The sequence below is a fragment of the Strix aluco genome, chromosome 12 (genome assembly GCF_031877795.1).
Source record: "Strix aluco isolate bStrAlu1 chromosome 12, bStrAlu1.hap1, whole genome shotgun sequence".
Lineage (NCBI taxonomy): Eukaryota > Metazoa > Chordata > Aves > Strigiformes > Strigidae > Strix > Strix aluco.
This window is the reverse complement of record NC_133942.1, coordinates 21,810,524-21,820,217: the sequence shown is the minus strand read 5'-3', so window position 1 is coordinate 21,820,217 and position 9,694 is coordinate 21,810,524. Positions and strand designations below refer to the sequence as shown.

Below are 9,694 nucleotides of genomic sequence, written 5' to 3'. Positions count from 1 at the left end.
TCTGATGTACAGCACCAACCAGTCACGCTCTGGACCACTGCAAGGGCTTGCATGTGTTAAAAGCCACAATTAAATCACGGTGTGTAATAATAGATGTGAGGTGAATGAGCTCAGCTAGAGATGCTACATGGAAACACAAGAAATGAGACCTATAAAGAGAAAATCGGAGCCTTATTAGAAATAAGGCTAGTTAGATGAAATTGGTGAGCTAACAGGCCTTTTGGTTCTTAAGCAAGAGTCCTGTGAATCGGAAGGATGCCCTGGCTGCAGCGCTGGTGCCACCTGCCCGCAGGGATCCTTTCGGCTTCCCCCGCCGAGCACGGCCCCGCTCCCCGCAGGGGGGGGCACGACACAGCTCCCCTCCCGGCGAGGGGCTGGGTCGGGCTGGGCTGGGCCGGGCTGGGCCGGGCCCGCTCCCCACACGGCGCCCGCCTTCCCCTTCTCCGCTGTCTCCATGCAACATCGCAGCGTGGGCGGCCCCGAGCGCTCTCATTTGCATATCCCCCGCGAGTGGCCAATAGGCAGGCGGTTCTGGCGCTGTCATTTGCATGGGCGCTGGCGGCGGCCAATGGGGTGGCGGCCGCCGGGCGCGCTGGGCAGGCGATGTTCCCCTGCGCGCGGGGCGGCGGGTGACACAGCGAGAGGCCGGGCCGGCCGCTCGGCCTGGGCAGCGCCGCCGCCTCGGGGCGCCGCGGGGGAAGATGTCGGTGGCGGGGCTGAAGAAGCAGTTTCACAAAGCCAGCCAGGTAAGGGAGTCGCTCCCGGGGCCGGAGCGGTGGCGGAGCCCCGGGGGGGGGCTTTGGTGTTGATGGGTGGTTGCGCCCTGCGCCCGCTCCCGCCGCTCGCCGCAGGGCGCAGCGGCTCCCTCGCCCTTCTCTTTGGTGGTGGCGGCATCGCTGCTCTCCGGCACCCGGTTTCCTTCAGCCAAGCCTCTGGGTCCTGCCTTTTATTATTGCCGCTTAGCCTCTTGTGCTGATCCTTACAAGAGAGCGTCGCCCGTTTCCTTGTTTTGCTTGGGGCTTCAGGTCTTTTAGTTATTAGTATTTGTTATTTAATGCTGGGTTTGCACTTGTGCTCTGAGGCCTCAGTTAAAGATGTAGGCTGTAGGGTACTAGCTTTCCCCTAAAGAGTTCATTGTGTTGTTCTGCCACAAAGTACTGGTGTATTATCCTACCTGGCATACCATGCATTTGTCCTATAGAGGGTATCATACGTTTCTAGAGTTTTCCCTCCTTTTCTAGATGCTGTACTGTTTATCTTTTCTTGGGTGAACTTTCATCTTCTCCCGACCCCTTTCTCTCCTGTTCCCTTTTCTCTTTTATAATGTGTTTCTCCTTAACACTTCTGATTTCTCTTAAGAGATAAACCCCTTTCTGTCAAGCAAGTGGACTGGTTGAATTACATAGCACAGTAGTGCCGACCTGAAGCCCCACATTGGTGCAGCAGCAGTGGGATTCTTCTCACGGAAAGTGTTTGGAAGCCTCAGTGGCTTTGCTTGCTTGTTCCAAGCCTGAGAGATCTGTATTTCTGTTGGTTCTCATTAATGATAATGGTAATATTGAAATTAGCATCTGTAGCCTGTTCGGTCAAATTGGACAACTGCTCTTGTCTTGGTGAGAGTGGAAGAAATAAAGGTTTGTTGAGTGCTTAGCTGTCATCTTTCTAGGTCCTCCTTCAGATATGTCACTTGTCAGCAGCCCAAATGCAGAATGTGCACTTTGTTTGGATATAGAGATGCTAAATAATGTTATAAATCTGTATCTTTTAGTTAACTTTCACAGTTTCTTTGAGAAAATGTGGGACTTACAGGGTAAACAAATCCAAGGACAATTTATAAAGGGTTTGGTTTGTTTTGCACCTGATTTATGCTGGTAAGTGATACAGCCTTTGCTATGGTGAGTTGTAACTCAAGAAGCAGAAGGTATTTATCTGAGGAAGTTAGAGAGGTAACCACAACAAGTGCTGTCTCATCTAGCAACTGGTAACAGTGCAAATTGCTTAATCTTGTCCAGATGTCAGGTAAACAAAAAAAAAAAGAGGGAGGGGATCTGATAAAAGTAGTCGTAATGGCAAAAAAGAACAATAGAATATTATTAATTTGACTGTAGAGTCATAGAATCATAGAATGGTTTGGGTTGGAAGGGACCTTAAAGATCATCTAGTTCCAACCCCCCTGCATGGGCAGGGACACCTTCCACTAGACCAGGTTGCTAGTACATTTATTGAAAAGTTGCAGTATGACTTCCAGAATTCATTGCAGTAAGGAACGGTGATGTATAACTCGAATAATATTCTTCTTCTCAGGGTGGGTCAAAGGTACAGTTTCCACTTATTTTTAAATGCAGGACTGAGCGAGGAATTTAAAGTAGTTGATTGAAAAAGTCTCTTTTCAGGGAAAGAAATACTGTTTAGTAGGAAATTAACGTGCAGGAGAAAGATACTAGAATTGAATGTTTTTCAGTGCTTGAGGAAACACAAGACGCCTCTTGAGAGCTCATTCTGGAAGAATTCAGATAAGATGTTTGGCAAAGTAGTAGTGGAAAAAATAATAGAAGAAATAGCATATATATAGTTGACCAAAGCATCCAGGTCTAAATAACTGATATATTTATCTCTGACACATAATCATGCCCGTACGTATAAAGGCACAAACTAAACAGTTGTTGAAATTTAAAAAAAATAAAGTGGAGCATGCGAAATGGAAATATTGACACTCCATCTCTTAGCTAAAATCTTTAGCAAAATGGTAAAACAAGCAAATGCAGAGTATGAAAGATGTATTTCTCAACAGAATATCGCTAAGTACTGTAGGATCACTTAAGGAGACTTACACCTTTGTGTATTGAATGGATGAGAGATGCCAAGGGTAACTTAACAGCAGAGACAGGCATTGCTTGGGGAAAGAATAAAATTAATTCCTTTAGTGTTCCCAAAGGAGAATGGGGGCAGATGACAAAACCTGGCAAATTTCCCAGAGGACATTGAGGAATACTGAAGGGAATGAGACTTGTGCCAGGACATGTGATTAAGGAATAAGAATAATATTTGAAGCCTGACAGAAACTAAAGACAAAAAATTTGAAGGGTGAAGCAAGTGGGTTAAGACAGTCTGTATTTAACAATTCATTCAGAAATGTGAATAAGTATCAGAGAACTGACAAGATCTTTGTATTTTCAAAATATACTATTTCCATGCTAAAATAGACTTCTATTCAACTGAAATAAAGCACAGTTCCAACTGAAATATAGAGTAATATAGATATATAGTTATAGAAAGATTAAGTCAAATAAAATAAATGGAGTTCATCTATAACTGTATACTCTAACTGAAGCACTTAACTGTTGCAGAACTGTTTTTTGCAAAAGCAATGCATTTTGGTTTTGTTTTTGTAAAAAGCCTGCCTCCTCTGTATGTCTTTATGTACAACTTCTGTGTTAACTAGCTGTGATCACCTTTGTGTGTAGTCTTCTATTCTGTTTAGAGGGTCCAGGAAAAAAACAAACAATACTTACAAATTTATACATGCAGTTGAGGTTTCTGGGATGTTTGTCTGGTGCATGTCAGCTTAGTTTATCTGAAGTTGCAGTTAAGTAAACAAGTGTTTGCTTTATAAAAGGTCAGCAGCTAACTTCTTATGGTTACTAAAGCCCTCACCAAAATCAGGCGTGACACGCTATTGCAGACTTGGTTGGTGTTGTAAGAAGTCACCATGTCTCTGTTTGTAATCCAGCAATTCACAATAAGCATTCTTGATGGTTTTCTCCTAGAATTTTTTTACCCAACTGTGGTTTTTTTTCCCACTGAAAATAACATGTGTATATAGGTTTTCACCTAAGTATCTGGTAGTGAGATTCAGAAGACAACTCTTGAGTTATGAGCATCTGTTGGAATTACTGTAGTATAAAGTCTGCACCCCAGAGTGAGTGGCATTTTAAGTGTTTTTCTATATATTCCAAATATAAGCTTGCAATTCTGCTCCATTATCTGTATCCTAATAATTGCTTCCTCTGGTGTCCCAGAACAGATAGACCCAAAGCTTATATATAACCCGAAGGTTATGTATCTGTTATGTAACAGATAATAGCTTTCAGGTACACTAGAATTTTCTTTACTATGCTTCTGATTTAGGTTATAAGTTTAAATTGAAACACTCAAGTGGACTAGAATGAGGATCGCTTCCATTCTGTCCATTTATTATCAGCGATGATCCCTTGAGTATAACTCATTTGACTAATGAAATACCAAGCAGAACCCCTGTAGTGGCTTACCACCTCTCACTGGCTGAAGTGAGGGCAGGCTGTTTCTCAGAGCTGATTAACCTATGTGCAAGTCTCATGGAATTCAGCTTTTTTTCTGTTTTAGAATATATTTTCAAATAGATTTTTCTTCTTTATTAACCTTTGGGGAGTTCTGTTCATGATGAAAATTTGTCTCCTGTCACTTTCAGCCTCTGACATATCTGTTTTCCTGTTTTCAGTTTGAAAGCTTTTGATGTAGGTGGGTGTATCTCTGCCTACCTTTTTTGTAGGCCTTGTTCTCGTGGTGGTTGTGCATGTGGGATAACCCAGGTGGTGGGAGGACTGCATCTTCTGATGCATACTGGGAGTATTTTTAGTGGTGTTTCTGTTTAGAAAAGCAGTGAGCGTAGAGAGTGAATAAGAAAGCCTTAATAGGCAGCAGATGCTATTACAACTTCTGCTGTGCTTTAAAACGGCAGCCAGGCTACTATCTCAGTGTGAAGATGTGTGATTTTTCTAAGTAGTTGGAGACTAGTGAGCTGAGAACCTCCCTCCCTTAGAGTCTTTTGAAAGCTCCATCATGATGCTGGCATAGGAAATCTGCTGTTGACCTTTAATTCATGTTTTGTGTCTTTTTTAATTAATTGTAGCTGAAGTCTGTGTATGTCAGCAGTCTCATCAACAGCTTATTCATAGTGTTTTTCTTAGGCTTAGCTTTTCAGTGATAGTAGAAAGTAATACTTTCGTTGAGAAAACACATGAATGCCAATTATTGTGAATATCTTATTTGTAATATAGGCATCAACAGTTATTGTTAGCCTGTGCACACTGGTTTCTTCAACCTTCTCCTATTGTCAGTCAAGAAAGAGAGGCTGCAAGAGTGTGAATCAGCAGCTGGCTCTATTGTCTATAGAGAGAGCCTAAGGGTGAGCAGACTTTCTAACCAAAACAACCAAAGTCTGTTACAACTTTTTTGCCTCCTGAAAGTGATTTAACCTAGTGTAATAAAGTGCATGCTCTGTGCTTTCATCTCTTACATATCCTGAATGGCATTTGTCTTTTCAAGTACTGCATCCTTTTTTTAGCAATGCTTTTAAAAAGGCATTTTTCTATTTTAAAAAATTTTTTAAAACTTTTGGCTGTCACCGTCAGTTGAAGGGATGCTCCTGCTTCTCTCCCAGATTTCTTCTTTTACTCCATTGATTTATATGGCATTTTGGTCCAGTCTGTTGGAAGGCAGACCAGATCAGAATCAAGACCTTGTTCCCCAGACAGAATAAAGTCTTGTGATTGGGTTTTGTTGTGGTGGGTTTTTTTGTTGTTCTGAGTATTTTTCTTTTCTGTTATGTTAGTGATGAATGATACTAGCCTACTGATAACATTTAAGCCTTTCTTAAAGTCCATGTTGGCACCAAGTTAATGCACAGAAACTTTATTTACACAAGTGCTTTCTAGCAAAGGAAGTACTTTGGTAAACTGAGGAAGAGACAAACTTCAAAAAGAACCCGAACTTGGCAGTGAGACATGAAGAGAAACTATTTATTGACTATGTGCAGATGTATTTCTTTCTTAGGACTATAAGCTGTTATCATATAGTCTGTTAGAGATACTGTCCTGTTCACATGCAACCTGAATTGGGCATGATGAATCCAAGACCTTAGAGAGAGTGCTTCTATCCTGTGCCTAGTCTTTATTAGATAATTGGATGTACTGATTTGCAAATCTTATAGAATTGTGGGGCAGGACAGTGGTGAGAAGGACATTAGAATTTAGTTTGTTGTCTGAGGTGTATTGAAATGGATAATTATACTTCTTGTACATATTTCAGAAAGGAGAGTAAACCCTCAGCCACTCTCAAGGCTAAAAAATAAAATTCCTCTAGCCTCTATGTATATGTAGATATCTAATTAGACAGTATCATTTGTCTTTATTTGTGTCATGGCTGGAGACTGTTGTTATACAATCCAGTAATTACAAAACTATAATGTAGATTATACACTGTTCATCTTAAATTACTAAAATGATGTGAGGAGAGGCTGAGGGTTTGTGTGAATCTTTGAAGACTTGTTAGTTCATGGAGTGTTTGGTTGCGGGGTTTTTTTGTTTGTTTCTTCTTTTTTTGTTGGAAAACAGTGCTTACAAAAGGAGAAGTCCTCATTTCGCACTTTCTTTCAAAGCAATTATTAATAAAAGGGAGGGAAGTATGGTCCTGTGGCCAAGATCAGCATGGATTTGGTGGTGGAAGGGGGTGTGTGCAGTAAGGGATCAGTAATCTGCACTTCACCCCTCTTCCTCTGGCAATAGTAAGGCTAACTCACTTGCTTTTGAGTTACATGGCTGACTTTTGGTTGTGCAGCCCACCCTGCTTATGCTGAAGCTTGCCTCCTGTGACCAAAGTACTAGGCTAATAGGTAGGAAATAGGAAGATATTTCCTTCTGGCATGAAGGTGATTTTCAATCTTAAAAAATGTATCTGATGGAGTTAGGAGGAGGGGGAAACTTGCTCTTAAGATTTATGTTTACAGTTGTATTTACAATTGTATTTATCACCTGCTAAGTAGCCTGCCAGTAAGGCATAACTGTAGGCAAGAGAAACTTTGAGTGCTTCGGTCAGCATACAAATTAGCAGAAGATAGCAATTGTATGCCTCTGCAACCTTTACCAATGCACCTCTGAAAGCTTGCAATAGATGGATCATAGTGCTGTAAATTGTGAATCTAGCAGAGGTGGAGCTATAGTTTGGAAGGAGGTTAATTATATTTTACACATCAAATATTTGTATATATAAAAGTCTGAATGGCATTGCAATAGAAAATAGTATAGCATAATGGAATGGAAGCTGAACTTTCTCCTTGAACGTGTCTCCTTTTATAGATTCTTGGCTTTGCTGAAGAGTTTTGCACAGGCATCCTGAAAGTTCGAGTGAGAGCTGGCACTCCATCCTTAACTCATGCTGTTGTCTGAGTCACTGCGGCACATGCTGGGTAATATATTGCAGTGCAGTCTCTTGAGAATCCTGCAGTGCTGAAAAACAGACAAGTGAAGCACAGCAACAGCATTGCATTAAGATTTTCTTTAGCATCATTTGCTAATTGTTACTTGAAGTTACTTAAATATCTTGAACAGATACATTTCTATCAAGAAGTTGCATTCCTATACAGAATTTGGGACAGACTTTATAATATACATATAGGAAGACAGATTCTGCTTAGTTATACTGATAAAATCTGGGATGACTCAGTGAAGGGTCTCATAGGAATGTGCAGCCTAACTGTGTAACTGGGAGCAGAATCTGGCCTATAAAACCTCTGTCCCAGTGCTTGCTTCCTCTTAAGATAAGAAAGTTGTGTATATTCAGTGGCACAATATACCTGCAGTTCCAGAACAAATTATTGCTGAAGAATAAAAGTGTTTTTAATATAACGTTTTGTCTGTTGTGCCATCCAAATGCCAACACTTTCTTTAAGCACGTATGTAATTCAAGTTACAAAATGCATCCCATTCTTCATACCTTCTGTAAGAATCATATAAACCCCAAACTTTAGCTTATAATGATATTGTTAAGAACAAACTGATTCTATTTATGTTAATGCCACTTTCACCTCAGTATATTGCGATAGTCTAATTCTATACTGTGCTTTGTTCTCATGGTTAGGCTCTTTCCTGTTTGTGAAAGGAAGCCACTGGTGGAGTTCTGTGACTAGTTGAGAGTTGATGAGGCAGGTTTTAACAATGCTTTTAACAAGTCTAGTTAGAAAAGGGCTAATCATAGGTTAGATTACACCTTGAATTCTATTTTCTAGAGCCCTAGTGTCCTATCACTGTGTACGTGTTTCTATTATTAAAGTTATTAAGAGTTACATGCATTGATGGGAGAATATACCAGTTAATTTCCTGCAACATCTCAAATAGCAGCAGCTGTGTATGTGAAACACAAAAATAACTTGGCCTTACATGCTTTCTATTCAAAGGACAATGCCGAGCCTCTGATGAGAATTAATTCTGTTTCTGTACTACCCTAATTAAATTACATTTTTGATACTGTACCTGTGTTTAATGAACTGAAACGACTGCAGTGAAATTAGCCTGGTTAGGAACTGAATATGAGTATAAGAATCCAGGACTCAAAGGAAATCAAGGGGTTCTAAAATTCCCTTTTCTATGATTGGCATTGTTTCGTTCTTGTGCAGTCAGGTTACAGATCTAAGGTGAAAAAAGTGAGGAAAGTATTTTTAAATATTTTTTTTTTACCAAGCAAAAAAAATATTAAAATATTAAAACCAAGTATAAATGGTCCTAGGTAGTAACAGCCCCTTTATTCCCTTGTGAATGCTTTGCAAATACAAATAGGTCTCACTGTTCCCATTCTTTACAGATGCAAATAAATGAGGTACTTGAAGGTGATGTGACTTCAAGGTTAAGGAGCTGGTCAGTGACAGATCTGAAAGTAGATTATGTGTTTCTAGACTATAGAAACAATGTCGAGTCATTAGAAATTCTGCTTTCAAACTCTGGGAGGGTTTGAAAAAGGTGTGTAGAAGAACCATGTCACATTCACTATGGGTGTTTTTTTAATTCTTTTTTATTTTGCATAAGTTGTATAGGTAAATACAAAATGTAGTTATGAGTTTGGATTAAAGCTTCTGTATAAATGTTGTGTAATCCTACTGATTCACATTTTCACTTAATTTTACTGTTTTTAATACCCCTCTGTAACAGGCAAGCAATGTTTTAGAAGCTAGGATTTTCAGGTAATGCTATCTCCCTAGCAGAGAATAAGCGGGGGAAAAAATTTACTTAGTTCCATAAATCAGATATGGGATTGGAGGTCAGAAAGTCATTGTTTTGATTCGAAATTATGAACTTCCCTTTCGCAGTTCTGTTGATAGAGCTAGAAGGTGAAATTTGGTACTTGTGCTGTCTGCTTGGTCAGAGATTGCCACAATCTTGGGAACGCTTTCTCTTTCACGCAGAGAATGTAGCACCTGTCAGCTTGGCATCTGGGTCACAGTAGATGTGTGCATGGTGGCAAGGGAAGAAGCCCAGTTAAAGTAAATTATTTATCAAAGACTATAATTTTTCATCAATTCAGAACAAGTGGTTCCAGTCTTCTGTCTAGAAATTCCTTCCAAAGAAAATAATAAGATTTTTGAAGATGTCAGATTGAGTTCTGCTTTTGGTGTAAGCTCCTTGCACGTCTGCCTGGAGGCACTGGAACATAGCAACTGTTACTTACCCTTAAGATTAACTGTTTATTGTTTTATGGCTTTTGCATCCAAATACTCCCTACCTGTTTTTTTTGTAAGTTGTAGTAACCACCTAAAATGACTTTGTGTTGGAGGTGGGGCTTTTTTGTTTGTTTTTTGTTTGCTTTTACTGAGAGGTGGGGAGAGCAAGCAAAACTTCACTTCCCCGGGCTGTTCTACAGCTCTCCATGTGCTCAAAGACCGTTGACG

At 40.2% G+C, this 9,694-nt stretch overlaps 1 protein-coding gene across 1 annotated transcript in view; it reads left to right on the top strand.

Annotated features, from left to right (window-relative positions):
• The first annotated feature begins 605 nt into the window (after positions 1 to 605).
• The window catches only part of SH3GL3 (SH3 domain containing GRB2 like 3, endophilin A3), a 54,361-nt gene continuing 45,272 nt past the window's right edge, over positions 606 to 9,694 (top strand). Inside the window, exon 1 of the mRNA XM_074837446.1 lies at positions 606 to 746. Coding sequence (XP_074693547.1) covers positions 702 to 746 — 45 coding nt within the window. The 5' untranslated portion in view covers positions 606 to 701. The remainder of the gene's footprint in view (positions 747 to 9,694) is intronic.